This window comes from Puma concolor, chromosome C1 (assembly GCF_028749965.1).
Source record: "Puma concolor isolate L17-30 chromosome C1, mPumCon1.1.hap2, whole genome shotgun sequence".
Classification (NCBI taxonomy): domain Eukaryota; kingdom Metazoa; phylum Chordata; class Mammalia; order Carnivora; family Felidae; genus Puma; species Puma concolor.
Window position 1 is genome coordinate 220,203,157 of NC_141674.1, and position 21,978 is coordinate 220,225,134.

The 21,978-nt window shown below is 47.8% G+C and overlaps 2 protein-coding genes and 1 pseudogene across 4 annotated transcripts in view; all 3 read left to right on the plus strand.

The window, feature by feature from the left end:
- RBM44 (RNA binding motif protein 44) overlaps nt 1–6,379 on the plus strand; it is a 46,718-nt gene extending 40,339 nt beyond the window's left edge. For both annotated transcript variants that reach the window (XM_086720075.1, XM_086720076.1), the window contains one exon: nt 5,894–6,379. The gene's annotated coding sequence lies outside the window, so the exon portion shown is untranslated. The remainder of the gene's footprint in view (nt 1–5,893) is intronic.
- Nucleotides 6,380–10,353: 3,974 nt separating this feature from the next.
- On the plus strand, nt 10,354–10,512 carry LOC112848984 (U2 spliceosomal RNA; annotated as a pseudogene).
- A 4,973-nt stretch (nt 10,513–15,485) lies between these two features.
- Nucleotides 15,486–21,978, plus strand: part of RAMP1 (receptor activity modifying protein 1) — a 47,416-nt gene continuing 40,923 nt past the window's right edge. Inside the window, exon 1 of one of the 2 annotated variants that reach the window (XM_086720078.1) lies at nt 15,486–15,633. In XM_086720078.1, coding sequence (XP_086576204.1) covers nt 15,597–15,633 — 37 coding nt within the window. In that variant the 5' untranslated portion in view covers nt 15,486–15,596. Of the gene's footprint in view, nt 15,634–18,635; nt 18,847–21,978 lie in introns of those variants that run through there. The other variant, XM_086720077.1, reaches the window with a different exon arrangement.

Genomic DNA, 21,978 nt, shown 5'->3' on the forward strand with positions numbered 1-21,978 from the left:
TTTTGATTACTAATTCAATTTCTTTACTGGTTATGGGTCTGTTCAAATTTTCTATTTCTTCCTGTTTCAGTTTTGGTAGTGTATATGTTTCCAGAAATTTGTCCATTTCTTCCAGATTACCCATTTTATTGGCATATAATTGCTCGTACTATTCTCTTATTATTGTTTTTATTTCTGCTATGTTAGTTGTGATCTCTCCTCTTCTTGATTTTATTTATTTGGGTCCTTTCCTTTTTCTTTTTTATCAAACTGGCTCATGGTTTATCAATTTTGTTAATTCTTTCAAAGAAGCAGCTTCTGGTTTCATTGATCTGTTCTACTGTTTTTTGGTTTCAATAGCATTAATTTCTGCTCTAATATTTATTATTTCCTATCTCCTGCTGGTTTTGGGTTTTATTTGTTGTTCTTTTTCCAGCTCTTTAAGGCATAAGGTCAGGTTGTGTATCTGAGATCTTTCTTCAGAAGGAAAGTGATTTTAGATGAAAGGTCAGAGGTGCAGGAGAAATAAAGATAAAAATGTGGTATATATCAATTAGTATTGACTGTATAAAGCAAGAATAATGGTATTTTATAGGGTCCAATATAAATGTAGGACAGTAGTAAATCAGTTGAAAGGGGATTAGGTAATGTTACTAGTCTAAACTCCTTGTAGGTTGGGAAGAGGGTAAAATGTACGACGTTGAGGGCCCCCAGTACTACCCCACCCTCCCAGGTTTGGTGATTGACTTGGAGAATTCACGTGACTCAGCGTATAGTTGTACTCATGGCTATGATTTGACGGCAAACTCCACAAAGGGAAAAGCCACGTAAGGTGATGTCCAGAAGGCACCAGGCATAAGCTTCCAAGAGTCCTTTCCCAGTGGGGTCACACAAGATGTGCTTGTTTCCTCCAGGAACGACTTGTGACAGCACATATGAAATGTTGTCCGCCAAGAAATCTCATTAGAGAATCTGGGCCCAATACTTTTTTTTTTTTTTTTAATTTTTTTTTCAACGTTTTTTTATTTATTTTTGGGACAGAGAGAGACAGAGCATGAACGGGGGAGGGGCAGAGAGAGAGGGAGACACAGAATCGGAAACAGGCTCCAGGCTCCGAGCCATCAGCCCAGAGCCCGACGCGGGGCTCGAACTCACGGACCGCGAGATCGTGACCTGGCTGAAGTCGGACGCTTAACCGACTGCGCCACCCAGGCGCCCCTGGGCCCAATACTTTTATTGGTGACGAGTCACATAGGATCCACTGCCTAGCGCATACCAAAGTTTCAGACTCTCAGAAGGAAAGCAGCTGTTCAGCATAAACCACATTATTTTTACAGTTTTAGTACAGTGAGCCACTCTTACCACTTCTGGCATTGCTGGGAATCCTTCCAAAACCCAAGTTCCTAGAAAGTAGCCAAGGGCCAGCCTTGCAAGCAGATCTTCCTGAGGAGAGCAGTCCTCGTCCTGCTCTACTAACTCTCCTTTTACACGTGTACCAGTAGATACCAGACTGAGAAGTAGAGGATGCATGTTGTAACCTTTGGTGTAATCACTAAAAGAATAATTTTTAAAAGCATGCACAAAATGAAATTGGAGTCTTCCCTTACACCATGTACAAAAACGAACTCAAAATGGATCAAAGACCTAAGCATACAAGCTAATACTCTACAACTCTTAGAAGAAAACCGAGGAAAAGCTTCAGGACACTGGATTTGGCAATGATTTTTTGGATATGAAAAGATAGATAAGTTAGACTTCATCAAAATTAAAAATGTGCATCAAAGGATACTCTCAACAGAGCCAGTCCACAAAATGAGAGAAAGTATTTGTAAATCATTTATCTGATAAGGTCGGTGTCCAAAATATGTAAAGAACATCTACAACTCAACAACAGTAAAAAAATAAATAAATAAATAAATAAATACAATTTTTAAATGGGCAAAGGATTTGAATAGACATTTCTCCAAAGAAGATATGTAAATGGCCAATAAGCACATGAAAATATGCTCATTATCACTAATCATTAGGAAAATGCAATAAAAACCACAGTGACATAGCACTTCACTTCCATTTGGATGGTTATTATCAAAAACAGAAAATGACAAGTGTTGGTGGGGTAAAATTGGAAACTCTGGGCATTGCTGGTGGGAATAGTGCAGCCACTATGGAAAATGAGTACTGCAGTATTTCAAAAACATTAAACACAGAATTACCATGTGATCTAGAAGTTCTACTTCTGGGTGACTGGAAGAACCGAAAGCAGGGACACAAATGTTAAGTTGTGCACCACATTCAAAGTAGCATTATTCATAAGAGCTACAAGATGGGAGCCACCCAAACACCCATCAGTGGATGAATAAAAATGTGATCTACACACACAATGGAATCTTACTCAGCCTGGAAAAGGAATGAAACTCTAACCCGTGGTGCAGGATGGATGAACCTCGAAGACTGTGATAAGTGAGATGAGCCAGTCACAAGAGGACAAGTCCCGTAGGATTCCACTTATACGAGGTACCTAGAGAGTCAAATTCATAGTGATGGTTGTCCGGCTGGGGGAGGGAAGGAGGGGTGTAGCTGTTTAATGGGTAAGAGTCTGTGTGGGAAGATGAAAAAGTGCTGGAGATTGGTGATGGCAGCGGCCGCAGAGCAGTGTGAATATCCTGAGTACCTAGAACTGTACACTTAAACATGGCAGCTCTTGTGTTCTATGTTAACCACAATGCTAACATAGGGGGTATGGATTGATAAAAGTTTTTTTAGCCTACAAAAGTAGGTAAGAGTAAAAGGACATAGAGAATAGGCAGGAGAAATAGGATGTATTTAGTAAGATGATGAAAACTCAGTTATGTCAGTAATTAAACATGAACGTGAATGAACAAAATACTCCTTTGAAAGACTCAGATTGTCAGAGTGGCTGGGCCACTCAAGTCGGTTGGGCGTCCGACTCCGGCTCAGGTCATGATCTCGGGTTCGTGAGTTCGAGCCCCACATTGGGCTCTGTGCTGACAACTCAGAGTCTGGAGCCTGCTTCAGATTCTGTGTCTCCCTCTCTCTCTGTCCCTCCCCTACTCTCTCTCTCGCTCTCTCTCTCTCAAAGATAAATAAACATTAAAACCCACCTATACAGTATCTCTAGAAACACATCTAAAAACATTAGGATATCAGAAGATAAAAGGATGGAGAAAAGAACCACACTATAGTAACGTTAGACAAAATAGACTCTGGATCATAGGGTAATTTCAGTAAAATTGCTGAAGAATAAATATTTGATTAACCAGGAATAAATAACAGTTTGAAATTTCTATGCATCTAGTAAAACACCTTAAAATATATAAAGCAAATATTTCTAGAACTATCAGGAGAAATTGGCAAGCTATACAATTATAATGGGAGATTTAAAAATACCTCTCAGAAGAAACAAAAAAGTCAGTAATAGTATAGAAGGTTTGAATAATCCAAGTAACCAAGTCAACCTATTGGACATTATGTAGAACGTAATGCACATGATAATTGCAAAGTCAAGTCTCTTCAGGGCTTCGAAACATTTACATGGTTTGGCCATGCGCTAGACCATAAAGTAAGTGCCAGTAAATACCAGGGACTGAAAAAGAGTGTGCTCTCTGGCTACAATGCAGATAACCAGAAATCAGCAATGGAAAGATACATAGGAAATTCCTGTGTTTGGAAATAAACGTCTAAATAAACAGTGAGTGAAAGAAGAAATCATATAATGAAAACTAGAAGGTAAGTTTCAGTTAAGGAATGATAATGAAAACCCTCCACATCAAAACTTGAGGGATGCTGTTTAGAGCTTTGTAAACTTAAATGGATGGCCTTAAGTTCCTATGTCATAAAAATGAAACAAAATTAATGAGCAGTTAATTAATGCAAGTTAGAAGAAAAAATAATCCAAAAGAAGTACAAGAAGTGTGGAAACAACTGAAATAACAAATATACAATAAGAAGGATCAACAAAGCCAAAAGATTCTTGAAGAAATATAATAAAGTTGATAAACCCCTGATGAAACTGACAAAGCGAAAAAAGTGAAAAGACATAAAGAACAGTTTTCAGAAAGGAAATATCACTACAAATCTTACAGTCATTGAAAAGGTGAGAGGACATTGCTAATGACTTCAATACAAATTTTTGATTAAATGAGCAACTTCCTAGGACAATTCAGCTTAACAAAAACAGACTCTAGAAGATACAGAAAGTCTCAGTCGTTTTTGTATTTATTAAAGAAATTGAATCATAAACTCTTCCCACAAAATCTAGGCTCAGATGGCTATATTAATGAATTCCTCAAACATTTAAAAGAAATTAGGAGGAATATCAGTTTTAAGTTTTCCAGAGAAGTGAGTATAGTCATGAGACCGAAACCAGACCAATGACATTACAAGAATGGAAAATTACAGACCAATCTCATGAACATGGATGCAAAAATTATTTTAAAGATATTAGCAGACTGAGTCTGACAATTTGTAGAAAGAATAATAGCTTATGGCCAAAGTGACCTTATTCCAGGAATGAAAGTTTCATTTAGCATTTGAAAATCAGTATAATTTACTATATGAATAGGACAATGGAGAAAAATTATCTTATTATTTCAGCAGATGCAGAAGCAGTTGATAAAATTCACCACTCGTGTGATAAAATTCTGAACAAACAAGAAGTAGAATGTCAGATCTTTTCTTCTTCATGAGAACTCTCATGATCTTGAGATTTTATTGTACTTGGAAACTAACAACTTGCCACAATTTCATTAATGCTGGCAAAAGACATGAGCCTCCTGGGACAGAGACAGAGGAGTTTTTTCCCACAGCAATAGCAGTAGCCAAGAATGTTATTTTCTTGCCTAGTTCTTTGAGCCTCAATTCTCATAAAGCAACTCAATGAGGGCCCGGTGATGCCTCACATACAGTGAGTTACATTACAGGAAGAACCCAGAGCTTAGGGAACCCAGATATTTTATTATGGGCTACAGGCAAACCTGCCAGACCTTTGTCATGGAGGGAGACGTCTTTGTTATGCTGGACATGTTCGTCTTAAAAGTAATAATTTTCATATAGGTGTTCATTACTAAACCGGCTTGTGGATCTACCTTTATGACACTAGCTGAGATGCTTCGTAGTGAATAGATTTAACATCTCACTTAAGTGATCTGTTCAAGACATGGCCACATCTTTACCACGAGTACAATCTGGTTTTCTCTGTTAAGTGGCCCATTTCTGCTTTGATGTAGTAGTAGAGTTTAGTGATGATAGAATTTAATGGTAAATGAGTGGTTTTGATATTCTTTTTTATGATAAATGAATTTAGTGACAGTAACTGGTTTAGTAGTAGAGTGTACTGATAAGTAGCTACAGTAGTGCCCCCTTATCTGCAGGAAGTACCTTCCAGGATCCTAGTGGATGCCTGAAACCACACACAGTACCAAACCCTACACGTATACGGTGTTTTTTCCTATTCATACGGACCTATGATAAAGTTTACTCTGCATTAGGCACAGAAAGAGATTAACAACAATCTAATAATAAAACAATGATAACAGTATGGTGTAATGAAGGTTATATGAATGTGGTCCTCCTCTCAAATTATCTTACCCTGTACCTAGCCTTCTTGTGATGACGAGACGGTAAAATGCCCATGTGATGAGATGGAGGGAGGTGAGTGACCTAGGCACTGGGACGTAGCATGAGGCTGCCACTGACCTGGCAGTGCTTCAGGAGCATCCTCTGCTCCTGGCCCGTGGCTGACCACACTTGACCACTGGTAATGAAACCTCGGGAAGTGAGACTGCAGATCGGGGCGGGGGGGGAGGCTACTGTCCATACTGCTCTGGAATATCGGATTTGGCGTAATCCATATGTTTTATTGTTTATTTCTCCCTTCTTTTCTTGCCCTATATAGAATTTCCTTGGAAAGCAGGAGTTCCCTCCTACAGAGAATGTTCTACAACACTTAGGAAAAACACTGTGGTAGTGGCAAGACTGTGGGATTAAATAGGCTCAGTAAGTGGATTTCGCTGTGTGATAATATCGTGCTTTGCAGCCTTCCCTTAAAATCTAGCAGCTGCTGTTGCTGCAATATTAAGGTCTTCTCTGTATTAAAAAGAAAATTTTCAATGTTCGTAAACTTTATATTTCAACTTGTTACTTAGAGACTTCAAGCTACACATTTTGGATTAGAAAAAATGGTCATGTCTATTTTAAAAACCTTTGTTAAATCATTTGTTTTAAACAGTAACCAAGAGAAGATTTATTGTTTTCAGAGTCCATTAAACGATTTCTGTACATGAAAAATACACTTCACCTGAAATTCTTAGTTCTAGTTTTTAGTTTAAGACTCATATTGGACCACAGGGTAACAGTTAAATAAACTGAATTTGAATTTGTAGACATATAGAATGTGTCTATTTTTCAGCTTCCAAGGTAATTAAATTAATGGTGTGATCCATTTAATGTGTTTTTGACTTTAGTGTAAAACATTTAGATGTATTTTCCCCATTTTCACGAGGAGGAGTGAGCCCACATGCACTTGGCAAAGCACTTAAGTAGTCGCTGCAGTGCTCATCTTTGTTTTGTCATAGGTTCTGGTACATGTGGTTAAAGTGTGAATTGCAGCAGTGTTCAAAGCCTAATGTTATGCCTTATCTGATAACTTGGACATCTCTTTAATTGATTACTTTTTGAAGGTCACATACTGTTTAAAGTTGCAGTTTTACCAGTATTAAAATGAACATTTAAATATGCACTGTCTTCTTCAAATGTGTAAAATGTTTAGAGTGTTCAATAGTTGGTATCCTTGATTAAAAGTCGCTCATTTAACATTTATACTTGACATATTTGTAGTTAATAAAGGCAGAACCTACAGTACCACTGTAAATTTAATACTTTCTGCAGGCTTGATGGCATTTTCCACGCGCGAATTAGCCTACCAGTGTAGTGTCTGTGTGGAATACACATGGATGGGAAGGCTGACCATCAAGCTACTGGATTTCAAAATTCTTGTCTTTTAAGGGATTTGGGGTTTATTCCGTATAGTAATTTGTCTCCAGGTATCACCAGATCATCCCAAATGTCTAGCAGGAATTAGGTTTCAGAATGTAAAAAAAAAAAAAAAAAAAAAAAAAAAAAAAAAATTAAAAGGTTTCTTAAATGAAACTTGAATCATTGCTTTTGGCCATACATCAAATTAGTAGAACCTGAGAATTGTGGAGATTTCTTCCCATATGTTAAATCACATGGTCATTTACATTAAAAGGCTGCATTCAAGAATAAAAAAATAAATAAAATAAAATAAAATAAAATAAAATAAAATAAAATAAAATAAAATAAAATAAAATAAAATAAAATAACAGGCTGCATTCAGAGTTAACAGCGCATAAAGTTGAAACATGGACCAGATACTCTTTTCAACGTGCTGGTGACAATAAGAAGCTTACCTCAGGTCATTTGTTTCCAAAATGATTTGACGAAGCGGAGTCCCCTTCTAGAATACAGAGCAGATTACGACATTTGGTTTGGGAAAATATAGAAAGGGTCGCTTGATGTTACAAGTGTCAGGTGTTTTAAATAAAGATGTTCTCACCTGTTTCCGATTCTGTGTCTCCCTCTCTCTCTGACGCTCCCCCGTTCATGCTCTGTCTCTCTCTGTCCTGAAAATAAATAAACGTTGAAAAAATAAATAAATAAATAAATAAAAAAGGGGGCGCCTGGGTGGCGCAGTCGGTTGAGCGTCCGACTTCAGCCAGGTCACGATCTCGCGGTCCGGGAGTTCGAGCCCCGCGTCGGGCTCTGGGCTGATGGCTCAGAGCCTGGAGCCTGTTTCTGATTCTGTGTCTCCCTCTCTCTCTGACCCTCCCCCGTTCATGCTCTGTCTCTCTCTGTCCTGAAAATAAATAAACGTTGAAAAAAAAATTAAAAAAAAAAAAAAAGATGTTCTGTTCAGAAAACTAAAGGTAAAGCTCAGATGACGTTCATAGATCAAAAAGGCTTTCAATTTTTTTTTTTCCAACGTTTATTTATTTTTGGGACAGAGAGAGACAGAGCATGAACGGGGGAGGGGCAGAGAGAGAGGGAGACACAGAATCGGAAACAGGCTCCAGGCTCTGAGCCATCAGCCCAGAGCCCGATGCGGGGCTCGAACTCACGGACCGCGAGATCGTGACCTGGCTGAAGTCGGACGCTTAACCGACTGCGCCACCCAGGCGCCCCTCAAAAAGGCTTTCAGCCACGATCACATGATCACTGCTGCCAATAAGCGTGTTGACTCACATGGTCATTTGTACTAAAAGGGCTGCTTCAGATCATGTGGGCATCCTCTGCTCACAGTCACCTTTCGTTCCCACTGTATTGTTGGAACAACAGAGAGCACTTGAGCCGTGTCAACTAGAATATGCAAATAATTACGCTTGGAGATCACCAGAGATCTGGAATGTTGTAAGACTGTCACCAAAACATGGGACCAGAAATTCCCGGTCGGCTCTGCCTGACACCAGTGTTAATTCTCGTCCACGGAGATAATACGTGTAACTGAGAAACTGAGTAGAATCAAGAGTTTCTTTTTAAAGGAATAGTTCTCCAGCCTGCGTTCTGTGTATATGAACTTACAGCTTTTTCCCTGTTATCATCGTTACTTATTACAAAGTATTTACCTGGCACATAGAATGTTTAAAGAGTGTTAGCTCTTGTGGTTAGCAGCGTAATGACCCTCTACACTGTCCCGTCCTCACCCCCAAACATGTGAATGGGTCACTTGGCAAAGGGGATTCAGGTTGCAGAAGTAAGATTGCCACACAGCTGACCTTGAGACTGGAAGATGATGCTGGATTATCTGGGTGGGCAAAAGAGAAAACCAGAGAAAGAGCTATTTCTAGAAGCATCCCTACCTGCTGTTGCTGGCTTTGAAGATGGAAGAAGGGGACTGGAGCCGAAGAATGGGGGTGTGGCCTCTAGACATTAGAAAAGGCGAGGAAACAGATTGTCCTCTAGAGCTTCCAGAAGGAACGTAGGCCTGTCGACATCTTGATTTCAGCCTCGTGAGACCTGTGTCCGACCTCTGATCTCCAGAAGATAATAAATTTGTATTGTTTAAATCACCAAGTGTGTGGGAATGTCTTACATTAGCAAGAGGAAGCTAATGCCACTGCAATTGTTATCTCTAGGAAACCTTCAGGAGCAATATAAGATTGTTTACAGGATCTGCGTATTTGCCTGAATTTTGACTGTTGGGGGGAAATAAACGTTATGTCTGACCTGTGAGTGCTATATAAATCCTCAGCTGCTGTTATTTATATAGAATTTCTATCTTAATAGCAGCATGATAGGGTTGACAGAGTCTCCTGACTGATCAGAGAATATCCTTACTATATATTGGTTGCTATCAAGGCCTTTGCCTTTATTGCCAGGAAGCTGAAAGCCTCGTAGTGTACTGCTTAAGAATGCAGGCTCTGAAGCCAGGTTTTCTGGGTTCAAATTTCCTGGTCCAGTTTTGCTAGCTGTTTAGCCTTGGACAAGCGAGGTAATCTCCCTGTGCCCCGGTCGTCTAGTGTGTACAAATGTCAGTGTCTGCCCTCCTGGGGATGGCGGCAAGTAAAACACAATACTCGTTAACAGCGAACGAGTCAGGCGCGGTTTGCCGCTGATGGTAGGGCTATCATCTAGCGGTCTGCAGTGACGCATCTTTGGGGTAGTAACTGCACTCTTGTATCTCCTGCTGTTTTATTTTCAGTTTACTTTCTTGATTTATTTTCTTCCTTTTCAGTGAATGGCTATAACCAGCCTCAGTATTTCTTAGAACAAAGCAGCCCACAAGTTAGTATGTTAGTGAGAGGGCACTTGACTACAAACGATAAAAACACAACTCTAACAAGTAAAGCACAGAAAAAGGAAAATCGACAACTCCAGAACTGAATTCAGGTCTGACTAGCTCAGGAGGCTCCTGCTTTCCTCTCTCTCTGTGTCTGTGTCTCTCACTCAGTCACACGCTCACACACACACACTCACGTACACACACTCGTGAAGTAATTAGCGGTGGTTACAGTGTTCGCCAAGAACATCCGGGACATACGCACACAGGCAACGTAAGCAGCGTGCAGATTGAGGATTTGGTCTACAGCTGTTTAACTTTTTATTTAGCGTCAGTCTTAGACTTACAGAAAAGTTGCAGAGCTGGTAAGTCACGTGTGCCCTTCACTGAGCTTCCACTAGTGATAATTTGCATAACCCTACTAGACTTGTCAAAACCAGGACGCTAACATTGGCACGATACAACTGCCGTGAGTCTTACTCCCGTGTCACCAGTTTTTGCCCCTGATGTTCTTTTTCTGTTTCAGGACCCAGTCCGGTGTTTTTAGCCCCCTTTAGTCTATTGCTTCTCAGCCTTTAGGCTAAGATCAAGTGTAGTATCCCCTCTAGTCTGTGACGGTTCCTAAGTACTTCCTTGTCTTTCATGACCTTGATGCTTTTGATGAGTATGGATTGGCTAGCGAATGCCTTCTCAATTACAGTTTATCAGCTGTTTTCTCCTAATGAGATTGCGGTTACGCAGTTTTTGAAAAGAGCTTCCACAGAAGCGTTGAGTCCTCAGAACGCCCCGTCTGGGGTACGTGGTTTACCTCTTGTAAGTCACACCCTCTCGTGGTTCCAGTGGGCTCTGCTGGGTTTTTCCACTGCGAAGTTACTGTTTTGCCTTCGCGGTCGGGGGAAATCTGTGGAGGTATGAAAACACCTGTTTCTCCTAAAACTTTTGCTCACGGGTTTCAGCGTCCATCAGCGGATCTCGCCTGAAACAGTTTTTATTGTGGTGTTTGTCTGATGGCGATTTTGTAGGTCTTTTATTCCTTCCACACTTGTCACTTAGAATTTGCCTGCAAGGAAAAGCTGTCCTTCTCCCCTATTTATTTATCCACTTGTTTGTATCAGTGTGGACTCGGTGACGTTTATTCTGTTCTGTGAGTTATACAGTACTATCGTTCCTAATTTTTTTTTACTCAAATTATTCCATAAGGAAGTAGGAGCCATGAGCCCTCAGTGATTAGGAACTTCGGCAGGTCGGGCCCTGTGTCTTTTTTTAAAAACTGCCATCCTTTTTCAAGCACATATTTTCTGGCACCACGGGCTATTTTAGGCTCATCTTGTACATGCCCTGGCCCAGCCCTGGAATCAGCCACTTTGACAAACTCCATTTTCCTTTATTGGAGAATACTATATAGAAATCAGCATCTGGTCGGCCGACGTGCTCGCTGCTGTCGGAGATGGTCTTGGGCCCTCTCAGCAGACAGAGCCAGGGAATAGGGAATGTGTGTGTACCTATGGGTCCAGGGACACAGAGACACAGGCACACCTCTGTTTATTCGGTCCTAGTGGGCACCTGAAGTCGTTACAGCATTTCCAAACCGGGTCCCGTGAGAAGTACAGCATTTGCATACGGTTCTTTTTGTCTGTAGCCTCTCAGTGTGCCATCAAAAATATTATTTTCTAAGTTAAGTGTGTTTTTTATTCCTGATCTCCTCCCGTGTGGTAATGTGACACATTTGTCACAAGAGTCTCGCAGAGGGTAGAGGGTCCTCGGTTCACATGTGTCAAATCTTATCTCCCGGTTTTATGCCGCAGCTCTGGATAGATTGACTCGTACTAATTTCTGTAGTATTGGGATATGTTTAAAAGTTTTCTTTCTTGAATGTTTTATATCTTGGACGTTAAGATTTAATCTTAGGGCCTCACCAGCCCCCCTCTTCTGCCCCCAGTTCCTTGTCAGGCCACGTCTGCTCTCACCCAGGTGGGGTGGCTGCGGGTCGGATGGGGTGCGAGAGAGGTCACGTGCTGGCATCTGCCGACTTGTCTCTGATTCAGTTCTTTTGCAGTTCTAAAACTCTCCTAGTGACGCTGATGATGTAGTTTTGCACAGAATTGACTTCTCACTTTTTTGTTTCGCTTGCTTTTGGAGAGAGCTTTTGGGCAAATCCAAATACGCGAGCAGTTCTCAGCTGCCTGCAAGTCCCAACTGTTTGGTTTTACCAGCGAGACTCCGTGGGGGATTTGAAAAACTGGAGCTGGACGAAGCTGAGGCTGAGTGTCCCCGAGATGCTGCTGTTTTTGTTTAATGGTTAACAGTTGTACGCTGCAAGCCAGCCACAGAACTGCGTTGTCGTGGCGTAGAAGCGTCTCCGGAGCCACTAACTCATCACCGATCATGACTAAAACTTAACCTCTCGATTGCTAGCCTAGTGGGGAGGACACCGGCAAAGTCTCCCCCTTCGTACCAGCAAGTTATTGAAAGACTCTATAGAACTTGTCACTGCTGTTTCCTTCCAGTACTTAACGCTGTCCCTCCGCACACAATGTGTTTTGTGTCCGGTCGCTTTTAAAACTTCTTCTTTATTACTGGTCTTAAGCAATATGATTGTGATGTGCCTTGGTGTATTTTTGTTCATGATTCTTGTGCTTGGGATTTGTCAATGTTCTTGAATTTGTAGGTTTCTCGAACAGTTTTTACACACTCCTGATGGGACTCGCGATAGCACGTGCATTCAGCCACATGCAGTTGTCCTCTGGTTCTCTGGTGCTTTGTTTTTTTGTTTTGTTTTTTTTTTTAAGTCTTTGTTCTGGGATGTAGTGGTTACTTGGAAATCATTTGTTTTTGTCAGTTCTTGCTTTTAAGCTTTGTTGGGCAGCCCCAAAGCAGCCTATATAATTTCTTCTGACTCTAAAGGCAATAGCCTCCTAATTACTCTGTCTGATGTTCTGCTTATCTCGAGGTTTTTCCACTATAATTGGTGCAAAACCGGAGCTATCGCAGGCCCTGTGTGAGCTCTTGGGGATTCTTCCAACCTGTCCTTTTCTGGTGGTCCTTTTCTGTGCCTCGGGCAGGGTGCTTCCATACACGTGCTGACCAGCATTATTAGGCTGAGACTCCAGAAACTCTGTGCAGACCTCGCCTGTGCCGCTGTCCTCTCTGGTCCTCTGGAGCCCTGCCTCTCTGGCTGCCTGGGCTCCCCTGGCCCCCCAGCTTGCTCCTCGACTCCGAGACCCCAGCCAGGCTCTGTGTGGGTCCCCCACCCGCCCTGTGGTCTGGAAGCTGCTGGCAGTGAGCAGTCCCGACTTTCCTCACCTGTTCTGCTGCTGCCCAGGATCCCAGACCTGCACTGCCCGTGGTCCAGTGCGACAACGGTCATTTCACCGCTTTTGTCCAGTCTGCAGTTTAAGGGGGGAGGGTAACTCCAGTCCCTGTTACTTCATCATGGCTGGAAGCAGAAGTCTTAGGTAATTTTGAATTTTTAGTAACGTCGACCAGTTCTTGTTGACCCGTCTAGGTTGTGTCTTTAACCCTGGCTGTGCACACGGCGAAGCACCTGCCCATGCCTCACCTCTTCCCCTGTTGAACGTAATGTCCATCTAGCTGGAGGTGCCTGGGGAGAAGAATGATTTCCCGTGCTCCTTACTGCCACGTAGATGTCCAGATGCATCAGACAGGATCTAGCCAGGGCAAAGTTGCCAACGCTCGTTGTGTGTCATAGCCATGGGGCAAGTGCTGACAGAGCTCACTTTCCCACCCTTGCAGAAGAGGAAGCCTGTAGTCATTACTAGATGTCTCTTCCCCAGACCCGAGGTGCAGACATGGAGACCACTGGGAGGGAAAGTGTTGGAGGGTTTGTAACACGCACACACGCACGCATTCCCAAGGGAATTGTGAACTTCCAAAGTCCATGAACTTGAGAGAGAAACTTTGTCCTCTTAGGTACATGCACCTGTTAGGGGGTGTGTGTAAGAGCACGGAGAGGAGAAATGGCACACGGCTCCCGGTCGGCCTGGCGATGATACAGGCATCCCCAGTGCCTTGGGTGACAGGGCCCAACGAGAAGTCGCAGGGGGGTCCATGAGCCGAGAGCGGGAAGGGCGGCCGTATCGTCATCTGGTACAGCCATGCACGCCCTTCGCCCTCCTGGTAACTGCTGTCCCCTAGCACAGGTGCGTGGAGCCCGGCTGGGGCCCCACTTCTCGCCCCTCACCACCCCCTTCCTTCTGGGCCCTTGCCCCTCCTCTCCTCCCAGCCAGCCCTCAAGACACACTGCAGCCGAGCCAGATGGGACTCACTCCACATGTACAATACAGTCCCTGGCATTTGCGGGATAGACTGTTTATCTAGCCCAGTCTTGCACACAGTAGGGACTCCAAGGCCTAGCAAATGAATAAAGTGGGGAGGCCAGGCCACCCAATAGAGTGTATCTTCCTCAGGTTCAGGAAGAGGGGCTAATCAAGGCAAGAGAGCTTGTGCCCTCCCCCGCCATCTGACACAGACCCCTCACTCTCAGGACCCTTGGGGTGCCCCAGGTGTAGGCACGCCGGCCTTGAGGCTCCCCCCTCCCCCCCGCCCTCCAGCTTGGGTTCAGAAGAACGGATGGGCCAGCACGGGGTCCTCGGCTGCCTCCTGTTCTCTGGGCAGACAGCAGGTGGCTCTGTTCCCCTTCATGTAGCCCGGGAACAGATTCCCTCCAGACCTGCGCTAGGCGCCGCGCTCGGTGTACCGCGGTGTACGAACCAGCCACGACGGAGATGTGCCCACTGCACTCGAGGGCGTGATTCTTTCCCTCCCACGCGCAGTGAGCACAAACCTGCTGGGTTCCTCGGGGCTGTCCTTGAATAGGCTGTCACAAGACGGAACCACTGAGCGGGGAAAATAACCACCAGCACGGCTTTTTCATGTGCCCTACTCACACCTCTGCGCGGGGAAAATCTCCTTCCCCACGGCGCTCCCGCCCCCCGTGTACCCCAAGGAGCCCTTCTCTCACCCTCTATAACGAATATGCCCAAGCTTCTTGTCCTCTCCCCGTGTGAGTTCTCCGGGCCGGCAGACGACAAGTCTAATGCCGTCATCTCTCCACTCAAGTTCAGATCAAGTTCTGATGAGGCTCTCCAGCCTCGCGTCTGCCTCCCCCCCCCCATCCATCCCGGGCAGCAGGTCCGTCGGGGCCGCCTTTCAATCCTCCCAAGAGCCCTGTTCCCTCCGACCCCAGGACCTTTGCGCATACCTGACGTGTCCCTCCTCCCCTGCGCCCACGCCATTGCTCAAACTGCAGGTCTCAGCATGTATTCCAGTTCCTCACCGTGTGTCCTTTGGGGATTAATAAGCCCTGGGACTGGCTGTATCCCCCGAGAATCCGAAGTGCCCACACCTTGGGGGAGAGCGAGATGCAGAAAGGAGGTCTTGACCTTTCGCAAAGGAGACCCCCGGGGCAAGAGTGCCCGGAACCCAGGGAGGGGAAGAGGATGGTGCCCGGGTTGAGCCTGAGGTGCCCCGTCTAGAAGACCCTCTCTGGCGTGGAAACGTGTTGGGCGAACACTGCACGAGAGCCCGCGTGCGCGTCCCAGCGGAGGGTCCCGGGGACCCCGAGCTCGCAGCGCGCGGGGCGGGCTGCTCGCCGCGGGGTCGGCCTCCTCCGCGCGCCCGGCGGGCAGGTGCGGGCCCGCCCCGCTGCGCCCCCGCGACCTGCCCGCCCCCGCCCCCAACCCCCTCCGGAGCCGCGGTGGGCGGGGCCAGGCGCGCGCCGCCGCTCCCCGCTCCCGCCCCCGGCGCCTCAGTCCTCGCGGGCGGCCCGGCTCGGCGGCGCGCCATGGCCCGGAGCCTCGGCGGCCTCTGGCTGCTCCTGGGTGAGTAGGGCCGGGGTCCCTCGGGGAAGGTCGGGGGGAGAGGGGCGGCCTGGGGGCCCCGGGAGCTCGCAGGGGCGCGGGCACCTTTCCCGCGCGCGCCCGCGAACTCGCTTCTCCGCACCTGTGCTTGCCGGCCCCGCGCGGGCTTCCGCGTGTTAGCAGGCACCTTGCAGCCTCGGCGCCGGGAACCGGGTCCGCGGCCCATTTATCTAGAAACTAGTTAAAACCGAGAATCTCTGACTGTCTCTCTCATGCAGCACTTGCTGATTTGCAAGTAAACCTCCCTAGGATGTCCTTTGCAAAAATGAGACCAGCCTTCTTCCTCGGGAACGTTTCCAAACCTTCTTGTTGTTGTTTGCTTGTGAACTTGGCACTTCTGTGTGCTAGAAATTCAAAGAGGGACTCTCGGTGAGGAGGCAGAGCATACTCAGCTTTCTGTTTGGGGAGAGATTATAAAACAAACCCAGGGACTAGAGGAACCTGCGCCACAGACTTAGCATAATTTACCTTGAAGTTGTCCTCATGACTTCCCTGTCAATGCTAAGAAACCTTGCTAAACTGCTTTAGCCACTGGACTCACTTCATGTAGTTAGTTACTTTTTAAGAAAAACTAAATACAGGGCACTTAAGCGGAAGAATCCAGCGGCCCGGAGATGCACGGCCGGCGGCTACTGCCCTGGTACTTGTGGTCTTTCCCCAGAACAGGTGATGTTGGTGGGGAGCACCTGAGTGCGAGTCCTGATGAGGGATGACCGCTGCCCTGATTGTGGGGGGGGGGGGGGGGGGGGAGCAGCAGCTGGGAGCAGTGCGGCTTGTCGGCGGAGGTGGCCCAGGCCACCTGGAGGAGAGGGGCTTAGGGACGCGCAGGAGCCTGGTGGTTGCAGGCTGGCGGAGGAATCTCTCGCATTTATTAAAACCTTTAGCATCTGCTTCCCTGCGATGTAATCTGAAAACTGATCTTGTCTCTTAAAGTGTCTTGGCCGAGGTTCTGTGTAAAGCAAAATCTTACGTGTTATTCTACCCTTTTGTGTTGGGATCCATTTGGCTTGACATGGAACTTACTGTTTCAGTTTCCTAAGAAATGAACGTGTCCCTGCTAACAAGGCAGGAAGCCGGATTGTGTCTCTTTTCTTTTAAGGCAACTGACTAAATGTCCTCACTGCTGTCCAGAAGCTGCACCCCCTAAAGCCTGTGTAAATAAACACTATTGTCATGATCACATGTAAAGTCTTTCCTTGTTTACCAAGAAAGTAATACATGTTCTGGAAGTTCAAAGTCCTGTAATCTTAACATTATTCTGAGTGGTCTGGCTAATGTTTGTATCTTTATTTTCCAAATAAACGCCGCTTTACGAGGTTATCAGTAAATTAATGTCATTGGAGCCCAGCAGTAATTAGTAGAATTACGGAGCCCACAGTGTTTTCTTCCCAAATTATAGCAGTAGCCAGATCTCCCTTGGTGATGCAGATTTTGCTACCCAAAATAGCAATGTGGAATTTCTTTCTTTTTTTTTAAGTATGCTAGTCCATAGGCTCAAGGACTTAACCGTAACAGTTTTATAACCAAGCTGTTGTAAGCCTGGACTTTGTGTATACGCTCGTGTTTACAGAAGACTGGTATGACCGCATGCATTTTGTAAATTTTAAGTATAGCCACTGAAAAGGTTTTCATCAATCAGAAGAGAAGGACGTTTCCAGAGGAGCCAGGGTTATTCTGGGATGGCTGTGTTTGTTGGAAACCCCTGTATCTGTGAGCCCGCCCTCACCCGGTGTGCTGGCTGATGCCGTCTTCAGTGACATGCTTGTCTGTCACCTGACCTGGGAAGCAGGTGCCCTCCCTGGTGTGCAGGGAGGTGGGGGCTGGGGGGGGGCATTGAGGGTTTTCTTGCAAGGCTGCCGTATTTATTGAAATATATGACTCTGTGTAAATACACGTATAAATGTTTGGGACTGACTGGGATGTCGCAGGAAATACAATAAATGTGTCTACTTTAGATTGTGGTGCTGGTTTCAGTCTGGAGACAGTTCTAACCCTGGAATCCAAAGCTGAAGGATTCTTGTTTGCTAATCAACTCGGCGTGTTTGTTTACTCTCCCTGGGTATTTAACCGCAGGGAGAGAAATTTCTGGATTTTTGTCTCCCTCCCGTAGGCACGTTACGGTCAGGCCCAGGCCAGATCTGTTGAGAGAGCTTATACCCACGCTGCAAGTCGTAGTGAGCCTCCTGCCAAGGGAATGTTTTCGGTGGAGTCCTTCCTTATGGCAAATAGCTGGTTCTGTTCCTCCAGATTCCAACCCCCCCCCCCCCCACCCCGCCGCCGCCCGGAATGAGCCGATTCCACAGCTTCTCCTCAGTTAAAATGTGGGTCTGGCAGAGCGTGTGATGTGGTTGCCGCTTGTGGTGTGAATGCCAGCGCTGAGACCCCAAGAGTGGAGCCCCCAGGTTTGGCTGCCAGCGTCCCCAGCCCTGGGGCGGGCAGAGCCCTTCCTTCCCGAGGCCAGGCCCACCCGGCATGGGGGGGGGCTCTCCCCTCTCTGGGCCCCGACTCAGGCCTGTCCACCAGGATTGCCTCAGGGAGGGCAGGGGACCCTGGCTGAGAAAAGCGGGGGGAAAAGCGGGCTCCCTCCCCTCGGCTGGATCTCCGAGCCCGGCTGTCACATCCCCTCCTGTGAGCCGCGGGTGGGGGGACCATGACAACACAGACGGACAGGTGCCTGCTGCGCGCTCTGAGGGCTTGGAAACCCCGCCGGGAGCCTCTTCTCTCCCAGGCCTCAGGGAAGGCATCCTGAGGGTGTGTGGCAGGGAGGAGGAGAGCAGGAGTGGGAAGGGGAGAGGGGAGCCGGGTGGAGGAGGCCCCGTGCCCGCCTGCCTCTGCCCGCCAGAGAGACAGGTGATGCTGAGAGAGGGGATGCCCGCCCCCCTCACACACAGAGCCCCCCGGTGAGGTGGCCTCGTCACCAGACCTGCCTCCCTCCGTGACAGGATGACCCCCGCCGCTGAGTGACGTTCTGGAGAACTCACGGGCTCTCAGTGAGGACGGTTATGTCAGCACAGCGGCCCAGGAGGGCTCCCGACCTAAACAGGACCGTATTCATGTTAACATAATGAGGTGATTGTTGTCCGTGGAAAAGATTTTTTTTTTCCCTGAAGATTGTTTTATTTCAGTATTTTCCTTGCCACGGAAAGACCTCACTTCCATCATCATCTGAAGCATGTAAGCACCCTCCCTGGGAGCGCCCTCCACCCCGACCCGGAGACGCACCAACCAGGCCATGGGGGGCAGAGGCCTCGCTTCCTTTGTTCCTCATCAGGCCTCGCGCTGCCTCCTTTATTTGGTCCTCTGATGCCGCCCTCCCTGCCATGGGCGGTCCCCACAGTGGATTCTGGGACCTCTCCCGCCTGGCCTTGCTTGCCCCCTGCCCCCCAGTTGCACGGCCCCCCTTCCAGATGTCTGCCTGCCTCTGGGAAGCCTTCCCCGGCTGCCCCCCCCCCCCCCCGCCACCCCTGGGGTGGGCAACCATCCTCCCACCGGGTCACTCACAGGGGCTGGGGTGCAGGGGGACCTGGGTAGCACCCACCGTGCTCTCCCAGGCTCTGCACCTCCTGTGCCCACAGGCCCACCAGGAAGGAGTCTTCCTGAGCCACACATGCCTGGGAGGGCAAAAGCCAGCAATTGGCCCAGGGAAAGAATTGCATACCGATGACCGCCATATTGTCACATACTCTGACCAGTGATCAACTAGAATTCAAGCAGTTCACGTATCACGAAGCAAAACCGCATGTCACAGAGGGAAGAGGTCTAGAAGGCATAATCACTTAAACAGAAACCTGGTGACACTGATACCCAAGGTTGGCTTTCTCTGTGTGTTTATTGCCTCTAGAAGATTCCATGGGTGTGATGGTCAGAGGAAAGATGGCTGCTGGCTGGGTAGGTGGACAGATAGGAGAGCGAAACCATTTCTCCTGGAAACTCCCATGTGTCCTGTAGCTCAAGTGGGTCATGTTGTGTCATGACAGGAAAGGGGTTCTAGTAGGTAGCCCACTGCTGGAGACTGCCCTGTTCAGCTTTGGACAGCCCCTCACCCCCGCAAGAATGGCCCAGCACCAACGTCTATGGAGCCGAGGCTGAGAAGCCCTTCCGTGTAAACACATAAACAGTGCTCTTTGCACGAAAGGAAATAAGCCACAGGGGTAGAGCTGGAGGTGGGGGCCCTTCTCCCGAGCCCTGAGCAGTTTTGGAAGAGCCCTCCAGATCCCCAGGGTGGTTATGCAGAGGCCTGAATCTTGGAACTTTCTGGAAGCCTTGATGGCTGAAGTGTGGCGAGAGGAGGGCTTTGAGCAAGGCGGGCGCTCAAGGAGGACCCGAGCCTGTGGGCCAGGGTAAGCCGTCCAGATTTCATCCCACGGCAGTGGCGAAGCCTGAAGCGTCTTAAGTGGTTTGGGAGAGCCGTGGGCTGCTGTGCTACAGCGGGTTGGAGGCAGGGACCGGCGAGAGCTGGCGGGATGGGGGTGTAGCCGGAGGTTTGTGGTGGCAGGAGTGAGGGACGCGCCGTGGGTTTGGGTGTGGGCCTCAAGGAAGCAGGGAGGCATCGGGAGCCTCCGGGCACCTGGCAGAGGCAGAGGGTGGGGGTCCACCGCGGGGCTGGCGGGGAGGACGCATGGCCCCCACTTAAATTCAGGCTGCAGATAAACGACCGACCGTTTTAGTATAAGCCTGTCTCGTGCCATACTTCTAAATAATCATGCTTAGCTGACATTCACATTTACTTGGACGTCCTGTATTTTTATTTGCTGAAGCTGGGAGCCCCAGTCACAGCAGCCACGTTGGGCTAGCTGTCCCCCTTGGACAGTAAGGGACAGTGGCAGGTAGGCCGGTGTCCACACAAGCGCAGGGCCCAGAAGAGAGGTACGGCCGGGAGAGACATCAGGGGTAACATCACAGTCGGGAAGGTGTGCGAAGCACAGACAGAAGGGATGAAGACAGGTGCTGGCCGGGGACTAGCAGTCAAGGCCACGGAGAGGAGACAGATGTGGCTGCAGGGTGCCACTGGGCACTTTGACAGGGGCAGCATCCGTGGGGCCCCTGAGAGAAGGGTCAGCCGGGGTCAGCCAGAGAGCCTGCCGACCTCAGGTTCCCTCTGGGGCGCCCTGGTTTTAAATATGCAGATCTCTGGTCCACCTGGGCCGTCTGCCCATTGTCTAGCTAAGTGGCTATTGGGGTTTGAATGGCAGTTGCTCTGATTTATTGACTGATCGGGGAGGATTCACATCAAGACCAGCTGGTTAGGAAGCCACACTCAGTACCTCCCCCCTCCAGCAGGACCCCGTTTTCCCCTCGGGTTCCTAGCAATTACTGCAAACGGGCTCCCCTCCCCTATTTATTTTCTAACTGGCCGCTGCTGTCCTCTAGGCTCCTTCTCGTACGTTTGTGGTGTGGTTGGTTGGCCTCTCTCCCCGCCCTCGGTGTCTGGCAGGGCTGTCTTCTGGCTTTGTTTCCGTCCTTCTCCCCCTTGACTTTTTCAGACACGTCATGAGATCGTCTCGGGGACCCTTCGCTTTGTTTTCTGCTCCCACTGGCTGGGACGGTGTCTCTTCTGCCAGCAGTGTCCCAAACCTTCGGTCTTTCTCCTTCGGGAGCAAGATGCTTTTTATGTCATGTTATCTCAGCTGGGTGAGCGGGGGAGGAAGGAAGGAGAACGAGGCTTCTTTCCATGTGTGAGCTCTGTTTTCTTGATGTGAAGGAAGAACCACTAACTGCAACCACACTAACAGCGGGAGGCGTTGGGAGCTCTCTGTGGCGGGGGTGGGGGGTGCTGCTGGCGCCACGGAGAGGGGTAACAGGTGGAGAGGAGGTCTGCCATGCAAGTCTCGAGCCTTTCTGGGACAAACGGGGTCTCCCCAGGTGCCCGTGCAGACCCAGGAGTCTGCCGACCGCTGCTCGTCGTGTGTTTTGCTCCGTCATCACTAGGTCAGGTGGCTTCGGTGCGTGACGTTAGTGGCACTGGGTTCCCTTCCCAAAAGACGTGCGAGAACTTCCATCCTTTCCGTCTGTATCGGGGCAGTTTGCGAGGCGCGAATGAGAGACATCCCCCAAGAGCTGAGGACCCCCATTTCCACCCAGAAAACCATCTGGGTGGAGCCCCTTCGGGGCTGAAGAGAGCAGACTCGCGTGGGTATGGGTCCGCCTGGGTTTCCTATTTCTCACGGCAAGGACCCTGTTTCACATTTTCTGTGAACTTGTCCATTTTATCCAACGTGTAACAATACAGACAATTATCTTATTTTTCTACTTGTGCCTGTGGACATTTGCCCTTTTTCGGCCCAATTCGCGAACTGAGGGTTTCGC